This window comes from Nomascus leucogenys, chromosome 2, assembly GCF_006542625.1.
Source record: "Nomascus leucogenys isolate Asia chromosome 2, Asia_NLE_v1, whole genome shotgun sequence".
NCBI lineage: Eukaryota > Metazoa > Chordata > Mammalia > Primates > Hylobatidae > Nomascus > Nomascus leucogenys.
In genome coordinates, this window is record NC_044382.1 from 80,931,413 (window position 1) to 80,956,502 (window position 25,090).

At 42.0% G+C, this 25,090-nt stretch overlaps 1 protein-coding gene across 3 annotated transcripts in view; it reads right to left on the reverse strand.

Annotated features, from left to right (window-relative positions):
• CACNG3 (calcium voltage-gated channel auxiliary subunit gamma 3) overlaps window positions 1–19,569 on the reverse strand; it is a 106,515-nt gene extending 86,946 nt beyond the window's left edge. For 2 of the 3 annotated variants that reach the window (XM_030799634.1, XM_030799622.1), the window contains exon 1: window positions 18,163–19,563. In XM_030799634.1, coding sequence (XP_030655494.1) covers window positions 18,163–18,373 — 211 coding nt within the window. In that variant the 5' untranslated portion in view covers window positions 18,374–19,563. Of the gene's footprint in view, window positions 1–18,162 lie in introns of all 3 variants that reach the window. The other variant, XM_012505258.2, reaches the window with a different exon arrangement.
• Window positions 19,570–25,090: the final 5,521 nt, after the last annotated feature.

Genomic DNA, 25,090 nt, shown 5'->3' on the forward strand with positions numbered 1-25,090 from the left:
AAACTCCTGGGCTCAAGCAATCCGCTCACTTCAGCTTCCTGAGTAGCTGGGATTACAGATGTGCACCATGATGCCCAGCCATATCTTATTATTATTCTGAAATAGTTTCAACCTTGCCAATCCCTTAAAAGGATCTTAGGAAGTCCCCCTCTAATCCTAGGAATTAATAGACCACCCTTTGAGGATGTTGAGCTATAACATCAGGATTGAGGACAGTGGTTTTCCGATTTAAAATACCTAAGTTTGAATTCTACCTCTACCACTTACTGTCTCGAGAATTTGGGACAATTACTTCTCTGAGTTCCATTTACTCATTGATAAAACGAGTCTAACATTTCATGAGGCTCTTGGGAGGACAAAGTGAGATGATGTATGTGAGCATTCAGTAGGCGCTTGCTGTTAACTTAAGTGCTAGTGGCTCCCTGATGTGGCTCATCTCGGGGATATTCTAGAACATCTATTCCTTAAGGTTTTGACTACCTTCATCAACCAGTATGAAGTCAGGCCCAAGATTTGTCATCATAGGCCAAAAATCTTGTTCTATGGTAGAAGCTCCATCAACTGCGTCACTGGCTTTGCCTCAGTCTTCCCTAAGGCTCCTAAAGATTCTGGGGGACTAACAGAGCAGTGGTAACCATGACCTGAGTGATTCCCTGCTGTTGGTAGAGCAATGCAGATGAGTAGATTCTGTCCAATCTATTTATCCCAGGAAAATGGTAATAACCAACACCAAATTAGTACTTACATGTGCCAGGCACTGCTCTAAGTGTTGAACAAATATTAACTACCTATAACAACCCTATGAGTAGGTATAATGACAATCCCCCCTTTTTATAGGTGAGGAAACAGACACAGAGAGATTAAATAATGTGTCAGAGTTGCACAGCCATATGTGGCTGATCTGAGATTTGAGCCCAAGCAATCTGGTGGTAGAGGTTGAGTTTTTTTTTGTTTTGTTTTTTGTTTTTTGTTTTTTTTTTGAGATGGAGTCTCGCACTGTCGCCCAGGCTGGAGTGCAATGGTGTGATCTCAGCTCACTGCAACCTCCGCCTCCAGGGTTCAAGTGATTCTCTTGCCTCAGCCTTCAGAGTAGCTGGGACTACAGGCATGCACCACTAAGCCTGGCTAATTTTTGTATTTTTAGTACAGAAGAGGTTGTACCATATTGGCAAGCTGGTGAGGTTGAGCTCTTAACTGCTATACTATACTGAGGAAGCAGGAAAAAAGGGAGAGGAGTTATTTTTCCAGAAAAGTGTTTCGTCCTATACAGGGCTTGTGTTTAAAAAAGCCAAATTTTGCTCTTAAATGATCTGTTAAAAAAAAACTCCTTGAGTCCATCAGAAATGCCAGGAAAAATGAAAACTGTACCAGAAAGCCCAAGTGTGATGCAAATAAATATATGGCATGATTTTGATGGACTGGTTAAGTATTAGGCAACTCCATTTGGACATTTTTCTTGGAGTGACTCAGAGATTGTGACACTGAAACCACAAAGAGAAAAATGTAATCTCAGAAAATGACTCAGCTTCACGTTGAACATTATCTACATAATCAGAATAAGGTTCATTGGTTTTCAAACTTCAGAATCGATCCATAGCCCAAGCATGGAAGACATTGGTCTAGTTACAGAATAGGATGCAACCAGAGTGAATCTTGATGATGAAAAAGTAAAAATACAGCTACAGGCATGGGTAGGTGGAAGTGAGGAATGTGAACTTTCTCATTCTGTAAAATGTGAAGCTAAGACAGTCTACGCAAGGTGAAGAAATGAAGATGTACGTTATTTTAAAAAATTAGAAAGTTAATCAATACAGAGGGAGGAGTGAGTTAGCTAAACTCTCACCTATCATGGCAGGAAGTTAATAGATTATAAATCAAGAAATAGAGGGATGAACATATTATGTAGGGATAAGGATGTAACCACCAGAAGGACTGAATAAAAAATGGTTTAAAAAAGCTTGCTCTGGGTAATAGGACTTAGGGTGGGGAGAAGCAGTATCTCTGGCGTGGATGCTTCTCATGAAAAGCCCTTCCGTATGATTTGATGTTTAAAATAGTGTGCATGAGGAACAGAAAACCATATACTGCATGTTGTCACTGATAAGTGGGAGCTGAATGATGAGAACACATGGACACATAGAGGGGAACAACACACACTGGGGCCTACTGGAGGATAGAGGGTGGGAGAAGGGAGAAGATCAGGAAAAATAGCTAAAGGGTACTAGGCTTAATACCTGATGATGAAATAATCTGTATACCACATCCCCATGACACAAATTTACCTTTATAACAAGCCTGCGCAGGTACCCCTGAACTTAAAATAAAATTTAAAAAAAGCAATTATATAATGGAATGTTTCAAAGTACTAAATAGGCACCAAAAAGAATAAAGTAGACTTCTCTACTGATGTAGAAAGATCTCCAGGATGCCTTATTAAATGAAAAATAAATGGCAACTTTAAAAAATCTAATAAATTCAATTTACATGACAAAAAATAAAAACAAAATAATGTAAAATAATGTGCATGATTAAATGTCTTAATAAATTGTGAGATAATTGTAGGAAAATCTCTAGGACACTTTATTAACTGAAAAATAAATGGCAAGTTGAAAAAAATTGAATAAATTCAACTTACATGACAAAAATAAAAATAAAATAATATAAAATAATGTGCATGACTAAATGTCTAATAAATTGTAAGATAATTGTTAAAAAGTTGTGGAGTGACTTACGAAGAATTTGAACTGAAAGAAAAAATGTATGCTCCCTAATCTCTTTGAGTTGGTAGAGAAAAAAAAAGAGAGAGATTTATTGGCTATTTACCAAACTAGAAGTAGCTGTCATTTTGAGGAAAGGAGATGAGTTTATAGTGAGGGTACAAAGGAAACCTTGTCTTGTGTACTTTGTTTTAAGCATTTATATTGAGAACATGCTTTTGCATTACTTTCATATTATAAAAAGTGTTTTAATTAACAAAATACAATAGGAAAAATATACCACTCGAAAGAATATAATAACAATAAAATATCCAGGATTTCTTTCTTTTTTTTTTTAAAGTTAAAGACAAAAAAAAGAGAGAGAAAATGTATAATCACTCAGTGTGTCTTCATGGATTTCTAGGGGTAGGCTATTTTCATGTTCTCTTTCCTCTCTGCTTAAGGATAAGAAACAAGTATCTCTGAGCTCATTTCTATTCCAGCCCCGAGTACTTGAAGAGGTCAGTTCTCCCCTATGTATGCTGCACAAGCCTTTTTGTGTGTTTGGCAAATGTGTTTTGGGCACCTACTGTGAACCAGGGGCACCTTGGGGACTCACAAACCCTAAGAGAACACTTCTGTGACACCCCTGCCATGACTATTCTAGGATGGATACTCTCTGCTGCAGGAGCCCCATGCCTTGCTCACCTGGGTGCACTCTATCAGCGTCTTTCCCACACAGTTGTGAGCTTACGAAAGACAGGAACCATGTCTGCCTTATTTTCTGCTAAATCCTCAGGACCCAACACAGGGTCTAGCACATAGTAGCTGCTCAATAAGTACATCTGGTGCAGGGAACCCAGGCTGTAGGTCCCCCTAAATTCAAATCACTCACTTTGCGTCTCTTGTTGGATCTCCAGGCTGAGAAGGGGAAGCTGCACAGGAGGAAACACCAGCCTGAGCCAATGAAAGGTGAGAATCTGTGAGTTGGGATGGGGCTGCCTAGCAGGAATGATGATTCTAGGAGCTTTGCAAGATTTGGTAAGGACTAGAAACGTCTACATCAACGTCATTTAAAAAAACCTATTTTTCCACAATGAGAAATGAAATACTGAAAAAAAATAAAGGACCACGGACTTGTCTTCAGTGAAAGAAGGAAGACAGTGCTGATGAAGTGCTACTTCACTGCACCCAGTCATAGAGAAGGGTGAGGCAAAAGTGTTAAAAGTCTAGAGCTAAAGTACTTGCCTGAGGGAAGCAAGGGAGGTCACGGGACAAAGTACTCTCCCTGTCAAGCAGCAAATAGTGCAGTTGAGAAGAAGACTCAGACATGGCGAACTCAAGAGCCATTCTTGGGCTCAAAATCCTTCAGAGGCTTCCAGTTTATTAAGAGTCAAAGTCCTTACAATTCCCTTCATGGGTCTACATGACCCGGACTGCACTATCCTAAACTGATCTGCTTCTCTCCTCCTCACTCCCCCATTTCAGCCACACTGGCTTTCTTGAACACTCCAGGCACATTCCCCCCTTCAAGCCTTTGCGCTTGCTGATCCATCTGCCTGGAATGCCCTTCCCCCAGTGAGCCACTTGGCTTTGCCTCTCACCTCCTTCATATTTTGAGTTAAATGTCACCTTCTCAGGGAAGCCTACCTTAACCACACCGTTTACAATTTCATCCCCACCCACCCCAACGCACCTTCTCTGCTTTACAGTAATTTGGAAGAAGTCCACTGTGCTATGCTAAGATTATCTCTTTCTTAAGCCAATGAGCTGTCACTGCAGCTGAGCCCCAGGGACTCTAACTGGAAAATCATCCTGGGGTGGTCCAGACCTGATTTCCTTGGTCCAGGCCCTATTATCTCTTGAAACCCAACCCCTGCCGTCTCCCAACTGATCAGGAGCTAAGCCATCACTCACTAAAGAGTGAAAAAGCAGAAAAGAGCAATTATTATGCTGCGCAGCAGACCTTTGGCTCAGATTAACATCATTGCCTCTTGATTTGATCTTTCTATTTTTCTCCAAACACCCAGAGCATTTTGATTGCCTGCCTGCCAGATTCGTCTTTGGTGAAAAGTAACATTTTGAAAAATCAGGACTTACTTGGTAATACATATTTTAGGGCACGTTAAGCTAATAAACAGCTAATTGGTTCTGCTGTCCTGTAATTTGCAAAGGGTCAAAATGATTTGTAAATATACATCTATATTAACTGCTGTCTGCCAAAACCAATTTCTACAGGTGACAGTAGAATGAGGTGATGGAAGGCACCTCAACAGTTACCTCAACATGTTTTTTTGGACCAGTTTAATTTAACAGGTAAGTATTATTGTATTCCAGGGCAGCTATGCATGATGTCAAACAGCATATGGTACACAATACAGAGTGGTGGAAATTCCACTTCCTAAATGTGCAGGTGACCAAATGTATATATAGACTCTTAGCCACAAGGAATAGAAACAGTGTCTGTGGGATTTGTGCACAATATGTCCATACAACATATATTTTCTTTTTTCTTTTCCTGAGTTTGCACCCAGGATATTGAGGGAATTTTAAAATGAGACTGTTAAACTACTCTGGATGATCTTCGTGGATAAAATGGAAAAAAAAAACAAATGAACAAATAACATTGAGATTTTCTTTTCTCTCTCTCTTTCCTTTCTTTCTTTCTTTCTTTCTTTTTCTTTTTTTTTTTTTTTTTTTTTTTGAGATGGAGTCTCTGTCTGTTGCCAAGGCTGGAGTGCAATGGTGCTATCTCAGCTCCCTCATACCTCCGCCTCCCAGGTTTAAGCTATTCTCCCACCTCAGCCTCCCGAGTAGCTGGGATTACTGGCGCCTACCACCATACTGAACTAATTTTTGTATTTTTAGTAGAGACAGGGTTTCACCATGTTGGCCAGGCTGGTCTTGAACTCCTGAAGTGTTCCACCCACCTTGACCTCCCAAACTGCTGGGATCACAGGTGTGAGCCACTGCACTCGGCTGAGATTTTCAAGACTGGAGGGCTAGACTCTCTCAAACTACAGGCTGCTGAATTGTAAACAATTGTGGCTGGAATTATAGGAGATATTATTAATAGGGTAATTTGTAAGCACATAAGAGTAAAACAGTAATTGTTAGGGATTAGTATAGGTTCACTAGGAGAAGCTTAAGGTAATTGAATTATCTTTCTTCTGGAAAAAAATTCAAGGTATATTTATTGAGGATCTACTATACACCAGGCTGTGGTTCTAGGCTGGTGGTTCAGGGAATTGTGGCAGATAGTTTTTTGGGTGGCAATAAGATATTTGATAACATTTCCTACAACCTGCAGGCTAAAAGGTGGATAGATGGTGTTGGGTCTTGCCTGCCCAAATCTCAGCCTAGCTGCCCATTCCTGGCCCATTCAAGCCCAAGGCCAGTAAGAACCAGGCCTGGTGGTATATTTGTCAATTGCAAGTCTGGTGCCTTTCAAAGATGTTTTTGGCCATCTGAGTGCTGCATGAGAACCTGGCTGCAGATTCTCATCGTCTATGTTACACAGTCATCCAAGCCCAAAACCTGGAGGTGAGAGTGAGGGTAGGGTTGACTCATGCCTGAAGCAGAGTTTAAAGCCCAAAGAAGTCAAATAAATAATATGCTCAAGTTTACTCCTCAGGAAGTGGAACAGCCATGGACCTGATGCCATCCCCACATTGGCGAACACCCCAACTCCAGCGTAGAAGATGTGAGAACCTCAAATCGTTTGCTCACCTGCATCCCATCAGACTCCCTGCTCTTCTCACTTCCAAATCATTAGTGTTACCTTTTTAAAGAAAAATTTACATTTGATCTCCAGAGGTGCTATTTCTTCACAGCCTAGTGCTAGGATGTCTCAATTTTGTTGGCTTTATCATTTATTTTCCTTGACCTTGCTTTCTGGATTTAGTATCAGAATTGGCAGACATTGGGTGAATTATTTTTCACAATATCTCCAGTGGTTGAATGGTTCAGAGCCTCTGACTGATGCTGAGCTCTCCTTGACACAGGATTGAGCAGGTTGGAGGAGACCCAACCCACCAGCCCTGGTCCTTAAATTAAGGCAGTGTGGTGTGATGATTAGGGTGAGACTGTGGTTTATATCCCAGCCCTGTCACCACCTAGCAGAGTGATCTTGTGCAAGCTACTTTACTTTCTGAGCCTGTCTCCTTGCTGGTAAAACAGACGACTAGTAGTAGACAGGGCTATGATGAGGCTCAATTTCGCCTGTTTATGCTAAGGTTTTATCCAAGGGTCCAGAATACAGTTAATGAGAAACAGAAGAAGGTACAGTTTAAATCCCAGCCCAGCATTTACTAACTATGTGCAGTTTATAAAATGGAGGTAATAGTAGTATCTATCTCTCAAATAAATCAGAGGGGCTAAATAATAATTGTAAAGTGGTGCATCCTTAGAACAGTGCCTGGCATCTAGCATGTGTCTGTTAAATGAATAAATGCTCAGGCGCTGGCCCAGATATGAGGCCAGGCACGGTGGCTCACGCCTGTAATCCCAGCACTCTGGGAAGTCAAGGTGGGCAGATTACTTGAGGCCAGGAGTTCGAGACCAGCCTGGTCAACACAGAGAAACCCTGTCTCCACTAAAAATGGAAAAAATTAGCTGGACATGGTGGCGCTGGTCTGTAGTCCCAGCTACTTGGGTGGCTGAGGCAGGTGAATCACTTGATCTTGGGAGGCAGAGGTTGCAGTGAGCCAAGATCACATCATTGCACTCCAGCCTGCACAACAGAGCAAGACTCTGTCTCAAAAACAAACAAACAAATGAATGCACAATCTACCACAATAGTCATTGCTAGGCACATAGAAGGTGTTTGTTAAGTATTAGCTATTAATTATTTTTTCTGGGCAGGGCACGGTGGTTCAAACCTGTAATCACAGAACTTTGGGCGGCCAAGGTGGGAGAACTGCTTGAGCCCAGGAGTTGAAGACCATCCTGGCCTGCATAGCGAGACCCCATCTCTACAAAAAATTTTAAAAATAGCCGGGCATGGTGGCATGTGCCTGTAGTCCCAGCTACTCATGGGACTGTGGTGGGAGGATCCCCTTGAGCCCAGGAGGTCGAGGCTGCAGTGAGCTCTGATTCCACCACTGAACTTCAGCCTGGGCAATAGAGCAAGACCCTGTCTCAAAACGATTTTAGAAAGTAAAAATTAAGAAATTAAAAATAGGCCAGGTGCGGTGACTCAAGCCTGTAATCCCAGCACTTTGGGAGGCCAAGGCGGGCAGATCACAAGGTCAGGAGATCGAGACCATCATGGCTAACACGGTGAAACTCCATCTTTTCTAAAAATATAAAAAATTAGCCGGGTGTGGTGGCAGGTGCCTGTAGTCCCAGCTACTCTGGAGGCTGAGGCAGGAGAATGGTGTGAACCCAGGAGGCGGAGGTTGCAATGAGCCAAGATCGTGCCACTGCACTCCAGCCTGGGCAACAGAGCAAGACTCCATCTCAAAAAAAAAAAAAGAAATTAAAAATAATTATTTCCCTAGTTACTTGGCACCTGTTTCTGGGGTTGTCATGGCCCATCCTCTCTCTCTCCAGCTTCCTTAGAAACAGCTCCCAGGATCCATAACACAATTTCATCTGCTGACTGATCCCAGGAAGAAGGGCAGACTTGCCCTGGAAGTGAGCCACCTCATGCAAATCCAGGAGGCAGGCCACAGGTGGGGTTCCTGCCTTGCAGAGAGCTCTCTTAGGCTGGAGGGCTTCTAGTAGTAGACATTGTCATTCATCTGCACCATTTTGGAAAAAGCTTCAGCAGACCCACAAAACGCTAGTCAAATCCTGAATTCTCCTTCTCCTCCTTTATCTCTGCCTTTCCAGAGTCTCACTGGCTCCTCTGTTCTTTGTCCATAAATGTTAGTGCTACTTAGGGTATCATTTTCCCTCTTTTTCTTCCTTGTGTTTTTCTGACATTTCTTGTGTACAGTCATACCTTTGATTACCATCTGTGTTTGGATGACCCTAGGTGTCACCCTCAGTTTCACTTCTGTTCTAAGCTCTCTCTTTGTGATTTTTAACATTTTGTAGTATGAGACTCTTTCATAGAAGTGCCCATTCATGTATCTTTCATGAAGTTTCATGAGCATACTGAACCTCATCCATGGAGCTAAATGACACAGCATTCGTACCTAGACTCCCAACACCAGCTGCCTGTTGTGGGTCACCCACCGAGTAACCGTGTCTTACAGAGTCTACTGTCAAACTTATCTATAGTGTTCCTTTCTTTTTATTGTCAGTAGAAACACTGGCTCCCAAGGCTTTCTTCTTTTGTCAGTCTGAGCAGATACTGTTCCCTGTGTACCTGGACAAGGGCTACATTTTCCTGGACACCATGAGAGAAGGGAAAATCAGACCTATGTGAGAATTCTCTGGGAAAGAAAGACTATCTGATCACATGAATGGTCTGTGATAAAGGCAGATGGTGCAAGAAAAAAGAAAAGCAATTCAAAACTCTTGGGAAAACAAATAATCCTTCTAGAAATAGAATGTTACTATAGATTCCTACATGTCTCTGCAATGAGATATAGCAGGGTTTGGCAAACTTTACTTTTTCTGGAAAAGGCAATATAGTAAATATTTCAGGCTTTGCAGGCCAAGCAGCAAAATTGAGGATATTATACAGAAATATAAATGACAAGAAAGAAAACAAGTTTCTATAAATTTTTTATTGACAACATTTAGGATTATGGATCCTGGAATTTGAATTTTATATCTTTTTTATTTGTCATGAAATATTATTGGATATTACTTAATTTTTCAACCACTTAAAAATGTACAAAATATTTTTAGCTATGGGCTGCCCAGAAGCAGGCAGTGGGCTGAATTTGGCCTAGTTGTAGTTTGTCAAACCCTGAGATATAGCTACACATCATAATATATATATACACCACTGAGTGAGCTAGCTTTCTTTTTTCTTTCTTTCTTTCTTTCTTTCTTTCTTTCTTTCTTTCTTTCTTTCTTCTTTCTTTCTTTCTTCTTTCTTTCTTTCTTTCTTTCTTTCTTTCTTTCTTTCTTCTTTCTCTCCTTCCTTCCTTCTTCCTTCTTTCTTTCTCTTTCTTTCTTTTTCTTTCTTTCTCTTTCCTTCCTTCTTTCTTTTTGTTCCTTCCTTTCTTCCTTCTCTTTTTCCTTCCTTCCTTCTTCTCTTCCTTCCTTCCTTCTTTCTCTTCTCTTCTTTTTCTTTCTTTCTTTCACAGAGTCTTACTCTGTCACCCAGGCTGGACTGCAGTGGCATGATCTCAACTCATTGCAACTACAATTTCTTGGGCTCTAGTCATCCTCCCACTTCAGCCTCCTGAGTAGCTGGGACTATAAGAGCATGCCAGCACACCTGGCTAACTTTTTTGTATTTTTTGTAGAGATGGAGGTCTCACTATGTTGCCCATGCTGGTCTCAAACTTTGGGGCTCAAGTGATCCACCCTCCTTGGCCTCCCAAAGTGCTGGGATGACAGATGTGATCCACCATGCCCCGCAGAGTTTTCAACTGTTAAAATTTCTGAGACAAAGCATGATGACATTATTTATGTTTATTGATGTGTCTCAATTTAGTGGGATATAAACATGCACCAGTTTTAGTTTGGCTTTCAACTGCGTTATATCAAATCCTTCATTTTCTTAATGACAGTTTAGGCAGATTTCATAACTTCCCAGTCACTTTTGGTTGTTAAAACTTCCAGTTTTGTCTAACATTTCAAATTGCATGTTGAATTCAAATCACTATCCCTCCTCCTTCCTCCTTTAGATTCTAGCACCTTCTGTATGTATGTTCCTGCAGGGAGCAGGAAGAAAGAAAAGGCCAACATGCCACTTCACTTAGCTGGGCGAGGCTGTAAACCTTTCTTGTTTGCTGTCACTGCTTCTCTGGCTAACATCAATGGCCAGGCACTCTGTGTAGCAGGGATCTGCGTGCTGACTGTCTTGTGGAGTTACATGCATTGGTTATTGGAGGGTCCTATGGTACTTTCCCACTGCAACTTCCTTTCCTGGTGTGGAATCTCTGACTCTGGTCTAGTCTTTTCCATCCTGCCTGACTCCTTCCACTGAAAATGTACAGCCCATGGTGTTGAGACTGTAGTTGACCCATACAGTACCCTGCAAACATTTATTATAGACCCTCCTCCCTTTGGATAGACTCAGTTCTGAACCAAGGTGCATGGTTTGGTGAGCGGAGCGTGGGCTAACTCTCAGCCCCTACTCGACCCCTCAGCCAGGCAGCCTCGTATAGGGCAACATCTTCACAAACATTGTGCAGCCAGGTTAGAATTTTCTTGGTTAATGGGCTGCTCTCTCAGGTGAGATATGAACACAATGGTGGCAGCTCAGCTACCCAGAGCAAGATCCAGTCCACACACAGAACTTCATCATTCCAAACAGGCTACTTCACTCCCATGCCTCCTCTTAGCTCTGTTGTTCCCTCCAAGTCCCTTGCTGAGGTGGGCACATGAGCAGCCATGCTGCTTAAGCAAGTGTCCAATCCAGCACTCAATCATTATGAATGATTCTTCTTGGAGCCACAGGTACCTCACTGAGGAACTAAAAGTATTGGGAGGAAGAAGAGAACTTGTATAAGAAAGCTAACTTATTGTTTGTCTTAGCAAATGGATCTTGTGTAGAAATGCATAAATCAAGAACTAATGGTCAACATGTTATTTAGAGGTAAGAAGAAATGAAAGAAACACAAGAATTAAAACAGAAACAGTTGATGGCACTTGCTACTTTTATTTCCCCATTTCACAGGTAAGTAAATTAACGCTCAGAGGGTAGGCAACTTTCAAGGTCTCACAGTCAGTAAATAACAGGATCCACATAAGCCCCCAGGTCCATCTGCTCTCAAAGCCCCTGCTGCATCCCATATTCTCTGTGGTCTTTCATTAACTTATTAAAGCCCTATTTGTTCCTACATTGAAAAAGTGTGCTGTGGCAGGGTTATGAGAGGGGAGAAAATTAAAACAACCTTGGGATTTTCTACACTTCTGTTTAACCTCAGAAACATTGTTTTCATTGGGCGATGCTTCCATATGTCAAAGAAATTTTAAATTATTAAAAACATAATTCTCCTAAAATACATAGCTCATGTCAAGTTTTGTTCAATTCAGCAACGAGGAAACCAGCAGAATGACAAAACTAGTTCAAAGGAGGTTGTTCTATTTTTTTTCAGTGAAAAACAATTTTGAAATAAGATTACTAAATTAATATAAAACTGAATAATATTCAGGAGAGGAGAGAATAAATCCACAACATTTGGGATTATCTCCTCTAATGAATGAAAATCACATGCACATCTACTGAACAAAAAAATTATGTGCATTTTCCCAGTGTTTTACAAGTAAATATCTAACTTTGTAGCAACCAGGCCTGAATCTGTACTAAAAGCTGAGTCAATCAAAGTTACATTTCCCCCGAGGGTCAGAAGACCCCTTGGGTAAGCTTGTTTCACTGTGCTCTATGTGAACATTAAAAGAACACAGTCATCTTTTTTGCCTAATTTCTTGTTTTATTTTTTTCTTGACACACACTAGTTATCCATACAAATAACCCACACTGGTCACCCAACCTTGGAATGAAGGTCACTTGCCTTTATTCTAATCCAGAAGATAAAATTTCAGAGATTGAAACAACTGAAAGTCTTTTCAAGGCATCTACTTCCTAAGGTAGGTGGAATCCCACAGTCAGGTAGAAGATTGGGTTTGAGGAAGAAAGAAGAGGAGTAAGTTTCTTTCCACCAATGATGATACGACTGGGAATGAGATTTAGAATATTTAACAACCAATGAGACACAAGACCAGACAATCAGAATGAATGGTTTTGTAGGGCCAGAGCAAGGTCACGATGACATCTGTGGGTCCGGGTCTTCACCCTTTACCTAATGGATCTGAGCGGCCCCAGTAAGGGCTAGGGTGGGTGCAGTGGTGGTGGGGAGTTGGTGAAAGACTTGGGCCAGTTGTTTATCAAGACATAGGAAAGTATTTTAACAACCAGTATGGCGCTATGGACACGTTCTGTCTGACTATTAGTCATGTTCACACTCCGACCTCTACCACCTGCCCAATCCTGACTCAACCCTCAAACACAGTCAGGGTCACTCACTCCCATCCTGCCTTAAGACTCCAGCCCATTTCTCTCTTCCATCTGCCTCTCAGGCTTTAGTGGCAAGGAGAAAGAATACAGAAAAAGGAACTGGGAGAAGGTCAGGAGTAGGGAAGGGAGTAAGAGAACTCCAGCACATTCTGAACCCTTGTCTAAGGGAGGGTGCAGCATTAAATCTAGGACTGCAGGTGCAGAAGTGATGACTGGGTACTGTTTCTAAGTTTTAGGGGTAGAGCAGTGCCCCAAAGACAGTAATCCCTGTTCTTACAGATTCTACATTCTACCTGGGGGCAGACAGGAAATATGAAAAGTATGAGTTAACACGTACAAAAGCACCTAGCACAGAGCTTGGCACATACAGAATAGTTAATAAATGTTATGTCTTTTCCTCACCTCCATCCTCAACCACATCTTTGCAGCTTCCCTGAAGGTTTCCAGACACATAAATAAAGCTGAAACCCCATCTGGCTGAAAAAGTCAACCATCTGGAGTTTTGGAAATATGGGAGAACTTCTAATGACTGTCTAATTTTTTTCTCCAGTTTTTCAGCCAGATGTTTGATGTCATCCTGGCCCATCTGTAGCAGAAATATCAGTTATTGAACCTCTTCTCCATAACTTTAAGTTCCTTGTTTTAAAATCCTAAATAAGTGGGCTTTCTTTTCTTAGTATTTTTTAATGAATTGAAAAAGTGATTATTGACTAACAAAGAGTAATTCAGGAATCAAATATAAAAACATCAGAAATTTATATTAAAATTGCCATTTAGGTAATTTACAAGGCTGAAAACTGGCAGCCCATGCACCAAATTCAGCTACAAGGTAAATTTGGTTTGGCTAATATCATATTCTTAAAAAGTTCAAAGAGTTGCCTGCATTTTAAAAATCAAGATATTTTACATCTGGCTTTTCTTTACTTGGAATGTTGGGCCACACTTGGTGTCTATTTCTCCAAGGTAAAAATCAACTCAAGCCAAGTAGTAGTCATCCTTCAGATGAGGCTTGTGTTTTCCAGTTTGCCACAGTCCTCACCACTCCCTATTGCCACACACTGAGACCAAGTTTCAGTTACCATACATCTCCTCAAATCTACTGTTACCCGCCTCCAAACCTGCTGAGAATTGAGCTAAGAGGATTGGGAAATGCTTGTTTCATGATTTACATTAACTGCCTCATCTACACAAACATCTGGATTTGTTACTCTCTAATCTTATCTAAAGTTCTCATTTTAGAATTGGGTAAACTAAGGTCCAAAGAGGGAAAATAACATCACAATTCACATAACTGTTAGTGATGGAAATGGGATGAACACTTAGGGTTCCTCACTACTAGCCTGGTGGTCTTTCCGCTATCTAAATACATCGCTTTGATTGTCTCCAGGACTTCACGAGGTTTTCTTAATGAGAGAGTCACATATTGAACATGTTCTCATTCAAATTCACAGGCCACTATTGAAAACACCCAGCAGGTTAGGGCTCTACTTTGTGAATGCCTCCCGTGCTTTCCAGATAATGAGTCAGGCGTTCGTGTTGGTTTCCCAGTGTGGGTGTCTCTACACAGGTCAATTGTCTCTCCATGCAAAGCATGTCCTTTGCTGCCTCTGAGTTTGTGTGTGTCTTGTGGCTCCTGCGTCCCTGCTGACGCTGCACAGGCACAGTGAGTGCTCTGAGATCTGAAACTTCTGAATGGAAAAACCCATGTGCCTGGGCATTTTCACAAGCTAATGTTTGTACCAGTAGCAGGCTGCCCACCAAAGCATGAATTAATGTTTTCTAGAAAATACTCAGAGAGGCAGCACAACTAAGGTTAAGTATTGCTTGCCGAGTTTAGGTGTGTGACCTTGGGCAAGTTATGTAAATTCCCCAGGGCTCAGTTTCCTCATCTGTAAAATGAGGGTAATAATAGTACCTACACCACTGAGCTTCTTTGAAGATGAAAGAGTTAATTTTTCAAAATTCTTAGAACAGCCTGAGCGCATAGTAAGTGCTAAATGTAAGGGATATTCTGGTAGCTTAGTTTATTTTTTCTTAGGCATTTTTTAAGGGTTGAAAAAGTGATTATTGACTATTAGAGAGTAATTCAGGAGTCAAACATAAAAATATCAGAAATTTGGATTAAAAATGCCGTTTAGATAATTTACAAGGCTCAAAACTGACAGCCCATGAGCCAAATTCAGCTACAAGGTAAACTTGGTTTGGCTGATCATGTCACTCAAGGAGGAGAAGGATATAACTTACCTATGGAAATGAAAACTGGAAACATCCTTCTCCTCTTTGAGTGATGCGATCATCCTTAAAACACATAGTCATCCTCAGGCCCAGTGCAAATACCAATACATGTTGGCTTTAACATCATAATTGCTTGGAGCACCTTTAGAAAACTCAGATTTTTGTGGTCTACCTCAGACCTATGGAAGCAGGGAATCTGGTTGTGGAGCCCTTGATAATCTAATTTTTTAAAAGTTCCTCATGAGAATCTGATGACCAGCAAAGTTGGGAAACAATTGATGTAGTTTACTTATTCTTGAATATTTTTGGTGTTGGAAGACCCATCACCTCCCAAAGCTTCCCATTCCACATTGGATAGTTATTTATATTGAGGTAAAACCTATTTTCCTCTAGCTCCTACTTCTACCTCCTTGAGGCCATACAGAACATTTCAAATCTCTCTTTCATATGACAGCCCTTCAGATATTTGCAGACAGCTGTCATGTTCTCCTTGGCATTCTTTTCTTTTGGATAAAATAATCACATTGTCTCCTGGCTCTTTAAAACAGTACAGAAGAACGAAGTTTTCTAATTTGACCTCCAAGAAAATGGAGCTACAAAAACCTCCCAGTTTTCATTTGACACTTAAAGGACCAGAAAATGAGGATTTTGAGGCTCAGGGGTACATAAGAAATACAGAATGGGAAAGAACTGTCCATCTTCATTCTAGCAAGGGATGGAAATGCCTGGGATGGATGCTACCACCTGCATATGACTTCCCATGCAGAAATCAGAGGCTTCTGCAAATTCCCCAAACACTTGATGTGTTTAGTACACATCTTGGCTTCAAATTTCAGCCAGGACCCACCTAGGTGTTAATTACATAGGTGCAGCCACAGCTAATATTTTATTGTGATTCATTGTGATTTGTGCATCTTACTGTATTTAATACTTCAAAAAAGTGAACAACAACAAAAAAAGCCAGGCCAAGTTGTATGGGGACGGCAACACATTTTCTCAATAGAATTCACCTGCCCAGGGATATATCTTCAATTCATCCAATTCCTTCTTGATTCAATTTCTCACTTCTCCCACTAAGCCTACAGAATGCCTGGGTGGGATTTCAATTCCTTGTACAAACTGTGGGTGTAGGACATGATGTTGGAAAAAAGAGAAACCATCAGTTGAGAAATTCTTAGCAAGGGTTCAGAAATTTTAGGTCCTACCTCTGCTCTTATAGATACATATTTTTTTCATAGATCATAATGAGGGACGTGAAACTTCATTTTTAGTTGTGCATTCTCAGGTTTGATTCCCAGAGGCAGAAGAATTGGAAATGGCTAAAGCATTGTATACATATGTGCCATTTTTGGCTTGGAGGAACCTTAGAACTTTTATGCCATCTCTAGAACCATGTAGATATGGCAACATCCACCAAATCAGTTTTACAAAAGATAATTTAATTCCTTATAGTCAATATAAGAAAGGGAAATATGGAATTTCCCTGAGGTAAATGACTTCACCATACCCAATCACGAACGCTCACAAATATCCGACTTTTGTCATTGTTTAGGAAATAGTTATTCTAGAATTTCTGTCAGTACATTGAATACAGTGTGAGCTTTAGATAGTGTTAATTCAAGACCAGCTAATCCAAACGTATCATTTCCCAGATGAATAAACTGAGAGTTGGAGAGGGTAAATGTCTTAGCCAAGGTCACAGCGATACTTTGCAGCATTATCCAGGTCTTCTGACTTCACATGATCCTTGCTGCATTAAAGGTAGCCCTTTCCTACCTGGGCTTCCCACCAGTTGCAAATTTGTGTTAGAAACAGAATCAATTGTAGTAGCGCTACGGTCAGGAGAGCAGTTGTTCAAAGTGTCAGGACATGGGAAAAAGGCCAGAGAATGATGCAATATTACACTGGCAAGTGATGTCATAGCATGATTTCCCAAGCGATTTACATAAATGCAAGTTCTCAAGAAGCCCTGACAAATGCCAACCAGTGGAAATGCAGTGTGAAGAACCAATGGCAAGCAGGGGAGGGGACCATACAGGAAACCCAGATTTCCTTGCCCACCACTGTGACAAGCTTCACAGATTTCTCGGAAGCCTAAGAAAACCCCTATTGCCCCTCTAATCCAGTGACTTCCCTCAGGCATGTAGGCTCCCAAGAGCTTTGATTTTCTTCCTTATCTTTCTATTTACTCCCAGTGATATCCAAGCATTGCCTGCTGGTGCTGAGAGTGACTTCTGGTGTGGCGAAACAAGTTTAATAGTATGATAGGCTACAAAAGGGCTTTGTATTTTTAAATTGCTCTGTCTTCTTCATTACAATTTATAACTACTCCCCTAATTTTTGGAACTAGAAATGATGAACTGCAATTCTTGGAGAATCAGTCTTTTGTAAATGTCATGGAAATACCTTTTTGGGGGTTTGGAAATGATTTGGGAATGAAGACAGGTGGATACAAAATACCAAGACTTCAGTTTTGTTGTGATCTAAACTAATAAAACATGTATCAATAAGGATTTTTTCTTAAAACGTGTGCATAGGGTGTGGGTGGGAGTAGGGGTTAACATATGTTACCTTGTTACTGATTGGCAGTGGAAGTTCATGACAGTATCTAGTTAGAGCAAACTCAGGAGAAACTGATAAGTCTATGTTGAGAAATAAGGAAATAGCTCAGAATGTGCCAGACCAGGTCAGGATCTCGATCTCTCTCTCTCTCTCTCTCTCTCTCTCTTTCTCTCTCTCTCCCCTCACTTCCTTCCTCTTGTCCCTTCTTCTCCCTTCCTTCCCCCTCCCTTCAAGATCCAATTTAAGCAGAGTTAAAGACCCCATCTCAAGCCAGAGATCCAAGCAGTTGACAATATGCCTAGGGATTTTGGATTTGAAGACTTTTCTAAACTGCAGAAGCTGCCTAGAGTGTGACAAAATCTCATCTCATGAAGCTTATACTAAAAACAATCAACAAGACCCAACCCCTTTAACCCACATGGCGTCAGTCTTGCTGTTAGCAGAGTCTGGGCACCTGCACATTCTCAGCAATAATTTGAACTACTCTTCTTTCCTTATCACCATTTCCATCTCCCCCAAACACCAACCAGAATATCAGAACTGGATTATTCAGAGCCATTAAGAGGAAATTGTAAATACCTTCTAGGCAGCAGGTCCTCCACAGCCCCGAATGGGTCATTACTTCTTCATTCTTCCTGCTGGTTTCATTATCACTTGTAGATTTAGTCCTGCACACACCTCTGGAATATAACCAGTAGTCCGTGCCCACTGCAATGGTCATTAAACTAAAAGCTGCAAAGGCTCCCACAGTGGTGATCAACATCTGGATACCTCTGTCACACATCCTCATAATTCTTCATGGTACTCTGGACGGCTGGGGGTTGGAGGGGGAGAGTCAGTGCCAGAGGGGAAAATCACTCTGCAGCCGGGTAACCTAGTACAGGCTCTTCCAAAAATTCAGGTCTCCTTTTGTCAGCATCCACAGGGACTTTGGGAAAGCTGGGATTTCCTGTCTGGAGCTCTCTCCAGTTCCCTGGGTCGCCTATGGCCCTCGGAAGGGTGCAGGCTCCGGGGGGTTGGTCCGCATCACTGCTGCCTTCTGAGGGTCCCTGGGTTCCTTTCATTCCTCAGGAGCGTGGTAAAGACGAGGGTCCGTGCAGGGCATGGCTCCGGAGCCTGGAGCTGCCAGCTCGGTTTGAGATGCGCCTGGCTTCTCACAGCCCCGGGAGACTCAAGGCAAAGAAACCCAGAGAGGTCTCTGTGTGAGTGTGTGTGTGTGTGTGTGTGCGTGCGTGCGTGTGTGTGCGAGCGCGTGTGCTGGGGGTGAGGGCGGATGGCAAAAAATAGCACTGCTGGGAGGCGAGCCGCTGAGAAGAGTGTTCACTGCTTCCACAGCCTCGCAGGAAAGCTCTCCGCCTGCTCCCGACACCCCCGCTCAAACTGGAGAAAAGACAGAGTCCTGGGGCGGGGGCCGGCTGATTTCCCTGGGGGCGCCAAGGTCCGTGGTGCTGAAGGGACAGCTCCCCGCCTGTTGCCCCGCCTCCGCCGTCCTAACGCCTAGGCTTTAAGGTCCGTGGTGCTGAAGGGACAGCTCCCTCATGCAGCTGAACACCGCCGCCCAGGCTAGAAACCCGGGCTGATAAAGGGTCTTTCTTCCCTCACCCCGCCCTTCCCCCGTTCCTTCCCGGGTCAGCCAGCCGGCTCGGCTCTGCCCAGTCAAGCCCACTCTCCGCCCAAAGTTTCGGGAGCCGAGGACAGTCAGCGCCCCGGCTCCTGAGCGCTGCAGCACGACCCGGTTCCTCCGCTCTGGGAAGGGTTAGGGAAAGGGGAGCGAAGCCCGTAGCGCACTCTGGCGCTCCCTCAGCACCCACCCAACGCGGCATTCTTCAATCCTCCCTTTCACCCCATGAGCCAGGCAAGTTTGCCTTTTGCTGCGGGCACCACTGGAGCCCACTGGGGAAAAAGAAGACCCGAAAGACCGAGTCTTCTTAAAGGCACCGGCAGCTCTGGAGACGGCTCTATGGCTCGCTTAGGCGGGCAAAAAGTGTTGTCACAATCACATCTGTGTAGAGTCTGTCTCAATTTGGTTCCCCAGCAAACAAACCAATATGTCTACCCTCCTTTCTCTGGAGCTCTGGTTTACACCGGAGACAACCTGCTCAGATCAGACCCGGAACTGTTCATATATATATGATCATGTATTCCTAAAAGATGGAAGAAGCTAGATATATATAGACTATGTCATACACATATTAGGGACCTTGGGCAAGAGACTATAAGATTTTGGTCTTTAAATACGCCTTTTATACATTTTAACACATCTACATTGAAGGGGGTGATGGATTCATGGTGGGAGAGTCACTGAAAATGTCAGATTTTGTTCAAAGGTCTCTGAGATATTCATTTGTTAACATTGTTATCTAAGTCAGACCGTGAAGCAGGTGAAGTTAGGTCTGCTTTGCTTGTTAGTCCAAAGTGCAAATGGCATTTCACACCTGAAAGCTCTCTTCCTTGGAAATAGCCAGTATTGCAAAGGACCAGCATTTAACCAGCTTTTTATTACTATATATTCTGGCATATGCATGGGCACACACCGAGTTGACTAGAAACAGCCCACAGAAATGCCCTTATTATTTTTTTCTTAGGCCTCCTGGGACTGATATCCAGAGGTCAGGAAGTTGGAAATGAGGCTGCTTGGGTTGTTTCCGCAGTTCCTGAGATGTGTCCGCAACCAACTGTCATGTTTGAATGTTATTTAGCTGGACGGAAATATAACGGGAGGTAATCGCAGACACACATACTCCCCTGGTGCCATCTCTGGCTGCCTGGGAGCTTCTATTCAGGTGACTGGGTAGCAGCAATATATTGAAGGGTTCGCAAATGCAGCTCACAACTTCTTGGTGACTTTGCTACTTTCATTTTGGTGTTAAGATTGAAGACTTTATTCTTGGTGTTAGTTAAATACTCGTGTGCAGGAGGAAGTTTGAATATATAGCTGTGGAGTGATTGTATTTGAATGCTCACCTGTGCTATGTTCAGTTTAGTTATAAATTCTGAATGCCTGTGAATTTGTCATAAAAGTAAAGCAAGTATATAAATGTATGTTTGTACCTGCAGACAGTATTATGGACCATGTGAACATATTTGCTGCAAATGCCTGGCATTTTTGCTACGTATATGCATACATATTTGCACATGTATGTGTATGCATGCACGTGTGTAGGTATAGTATATATTTGAATATGTAGGTGTGTATGCCTATGTGCATTTAGTTGCATATGCATGTGTCGTGGTTCACAAACACTGATTTATGGACAGGAGGTAGAAATACTGAAATCTTGCCACATAATCCACAATGGAATGGATAAACTTGGGGCCAGGACAATAGCCATACTCCAGAAGAATGACAGAAGATAGTAGGGAGAGGATACACAAGGGCCCCTACAAGTTTCTTAGTGTCATTTTCTTTCCCGAAATGAAAATTTGCATCTTAATAAAAATATCCTGCCTTGATTATTATTACCTTTCTTTTTTAAGGGAAAGCCATATGTAACATGGAGGTGAGGTTGGTATTTCTTGGGAGGGATTAATTCAGTTAGCAAAAATTTCCCTCCCCACTCTCAGAAAGTTAAATAATATGAAATAATTAATATGATCAAAGCAGTCATTTCAGGATCTGTTTGATTCTTCTCTTGCTCTGATAGAAGTGAGAAAGGTCTTCTTTCAAAGAAGGACCATGTTGATGAAAGGCGAGTGAGCTTTGGGCTAAGGGACAGTATGCCCCAATCTCTCCATTTACCAGACCCACAGTGGAACAGCAGCATCTTCATCTCCACCCATTTAGCTCTACAACAGAAGCCCAGACAAGCAGAGTATGGTGCCCAGGGGCCTAGCAGAAGGATAGTTGGGGGAAAAGGATCAGGAGCTCAGGTAGATGAAGATAACAATTACGAGTCAGGATGCTCCCAGTTTTGCTGAATAAGAGAAAGGGATACATGTGATAAAACTGGAGCTTTGCCCTGAGCCTCTGACTTGGTGAGGCAGGCTCATTCTTTGGAATTGCTGTCCAGGGCCAACCTGATCACTGTGGGAAGTCCTGAACCTGCATGTGGAGCAAGTCAGAACAACTGAACGGAGTGGGAGTGTGGGAGCAGGGAGGCCGCAGTTAGTTCTCTATCATGCCGCCCAACTTACTAGGGGGTGACCTCATCCTTTCATTCAATTCAATGTGTAGGTGTGTGGACCTGGGTGCGTAGAATCTGCTTGTAAGGCTAGAGATCGTTCCTCATTTTCACCACTAGAGGGCTCTTTCAACAGATCAATGAGGGACCCAAGAGATTCAGAGCTCTCTCCAGTGCGGGTTGGAGCTAGACTCCTATTTGCTAATAGCCCTCTGTGATCCCACTTATCTGGCAGAAGACTAGAAGACATTTAGACATCTTGCAACTGATATCTGATTCTCTTATTAAGACTTTTGTTTTCTTCCATTGGGCTGTCAGCTAGTGAAGTAGTTGGCACGGTGTATCTATTTATGCTTTTTCCTGTCCATCTTCTCATACATCTGGAGGGGTCAGCGACCCTGTAAATGGTTGTGTCATTTAGGAAGGAGTACTGACAGTTGCTTCAGTTCAACAGATGCTTTTCGAGTGCCTACTATGTGCAAGGCATTCCCCTATGTGCTCAGCACCTTGGAGAATACAGATATGATTCCCATCCCCCAGGGAGAAGATTATGCGGTTGGGAATATTTTATTAGTGAGTTCACTTTGCCTGTAAATGGCAAAAACTTACCAGAGCTAGCTTAAGAAAACGGGAGATTTAGTACAATAATATGAAGATGTTTCAAGGAACCATAGGGCAGAGGTTCAATCAGGGCTCAGCAGGGAGCTGGAACCAGCAAAAAAAAAAAAAAAAAAAAAAAAAAAAAATGCCATCAGGAGTCTTGACAGTCACTTCATTTTGCATCTCTGCCTCTTTTCATATTTTTAGTTGAAAAATTGTTTTGCTTCATCTATTCTTTGATCCTTGAAATAGAAGCTAGATTTTGAGTTCTTATGTCATCTCTATTTAAGAAACCCACCCAGACTAAACTGGGAAGTTTTAGTCCTAATTCAAAATTTCCAGTAGAGACAACCTGATCAGCCTAGCTTATGTCCATGCACCTGTGGCCAAGGATTCAGGGTCATGTAGTATAAACGTAGCCATCAGGACCAGCCCCTGTGAGTTGTGGGAGGATAGTTCTTAGAAAAGGGGGAGAGTCTGTGATGCCTCAGAAGACTTTGCTGTGAAATGTCTACGTGACCTACCTGTGGCACCACTCCAGCGATGTCCATGGGATCAGCAGTAAATGTGACCACGAAGGAGAAGACAACATGGCAGGATATGGGGCTGTGAAGATATTGGACCCCAGCTAAGCTGGGTGTCAGTGGTACCAAACCAGCTTTACCTTTTGTCAGAAGAGAATGGAGCATCATCAGTTAAAGAAGAGAAAAAGTCTTCAGAGGCGAAGGCACCCACATATGTGTAGGTCAAGGAGATGATGAAAACCAGGCACACATGGAAAAAAGAGTGTCATCCCCGCCATCTTGAATTCTTTCTTGATGTTCACACATAGCCTTGTTATGAGTTTTCTACTTTTAGATTCAACCTATAGAAAAAAGCATTAAAAGCCAAATATGCTTACAAAACATTCACACATCATTATTTCAACTTCAGTCTTGTTAACCTTCTTTCAGTATCTGAAACCCTCTATGCTCTCTTTGAACCCAGTTACATGAAGTTATGTTTCTACTCTCTAGACAGTGATAGAAATTGGAGGTAGAAGGAGGGGAGGAATGGTAGGATGTAACATCCTGATATTATTATACAAAGAGAATAGCCAAGATATACTTCTAGAGTTGATAAAAGGAGATCTAGAGTATCTAGTATGTCATTGAAAATTAAAGATAACCAATATAAAAATAAAGATATTCTAATCTATATTTGGAGAAGAGAAGAAGAGAGGTTGGGGTAATGAACTAAAATAAAATGAAATGAGTAATGAGAATGAACAGGGTGGGACCAGAACAGTTGTTTTTCCCTACAGCCACTTCTGTCCTATATGATTTTAAAAATCTTATACATGTATGTTTTGATAAAAGTTTAAAGTTAATTCAAAAATAAATAAAAACAGTAAGCAGTGTGCCAGCTGTCCATCTCCTCCAACTACCTCCTGTTTTATCGATACAGAAATGCCAGGTGTTTCCTGTGACTCACCCATTGATTTCCTGTGCTGAGAATGCTCTTCCCTGAATATGCTTTATATGTAAGAAACATTTATTTTAAAATAATTTTGAATTTACATACAAATTGCTGCCACTAGATATTGTCATGGTTCAATCCCTCACTTCATTCATACCTTAGTGCAAATGTCACCTTCTTAGAGAATTCTTTAACTGCTCTATCTAAAAATAACACCCCATACTTCTCTCTACACTCTCACTCTGCTGTATTTTTCTTCATAGCATTTATCAATATCTGACATTATACTGTGTATATGTACATATATGTTTTTGTGCTTATTGTCATCTTCCCAACTAAAGCCAAAGAACTCCATGAGAACAGGTGCTTTGTCTTGTTCAAATCTAAATTATCAGACCCTAGAATAGTGCTCAGGATATAGTAGGCATTTAAATAGTATTTGTTTAATCAACTAATTGCATAAGTAATTATTAAGATTTACACCTGTGACAGGCACTGATGAGCAAATAACAAGCAGGAAAGACATTGCTCTTGATCACTTGAAACTCTTAGTCTCATGAAGAGGACAGACACAATTGGACCAATAAGAGCAATTGCAGGCCGGATGCAGTGGCTTGTTCTTGTAATCTCAGCACTTTGTTAGGCTGAGGTGGGAAGATCACTTAAGGCCAGGAGTTTGAGACCAGCCTGGGCAACATAGTGAGACCTTGTCTCTCCAAAAAATAAATAAATAAAATTTAAAAAAATTAAAATTAGCCAGGCATGGTAGTGAACACCTGTAATCCAAGCTACTCAAGAGACTGAGGCAGGAGAGTCCTTTGAGCCTAGGAGTTCAAGACTACAGTGAGCCATGATGGTGCCACTGCGCTCCAGCCTGGGCGATAGAGTGAGACTCTGTCTCAAAGAAGAAGAGGAGGAGGAGGAGGAAGAAGAAGAGGAAGAAGAAGGAGAAGAAGGAGAAGAAGGAGAAGAAGGAGAAGAAGGAGAAGAAGAAGAAGAAGAAGAAAAGAAGAAGAAGAAGAAGAAGAAGAAGAAGAAGAAGAAGAAGAAGAAGAAGAAGAAGAAGAAGAAGAAGCTGTTGTTGTTATACCACTCTTCAGATTTTTTTTACTAAATTGGTGCATTTATACCCCTCTAACCCTGGCCTTTCTAACCCACAGCTGCCCCTTCCTGGGATAATTGGTTTCAGCTGATGGGAGCTGCCTCTCCCAAGGAATTAGAGCCCTTCTCCCTGCAGTCAGATACAAGGGTGCAAAAGGCTGGACTCTTGCCAGAGGCAGGGACAACTCTGAGATATAATTTATGCTCCAGAGTCTTCCGATGATCAG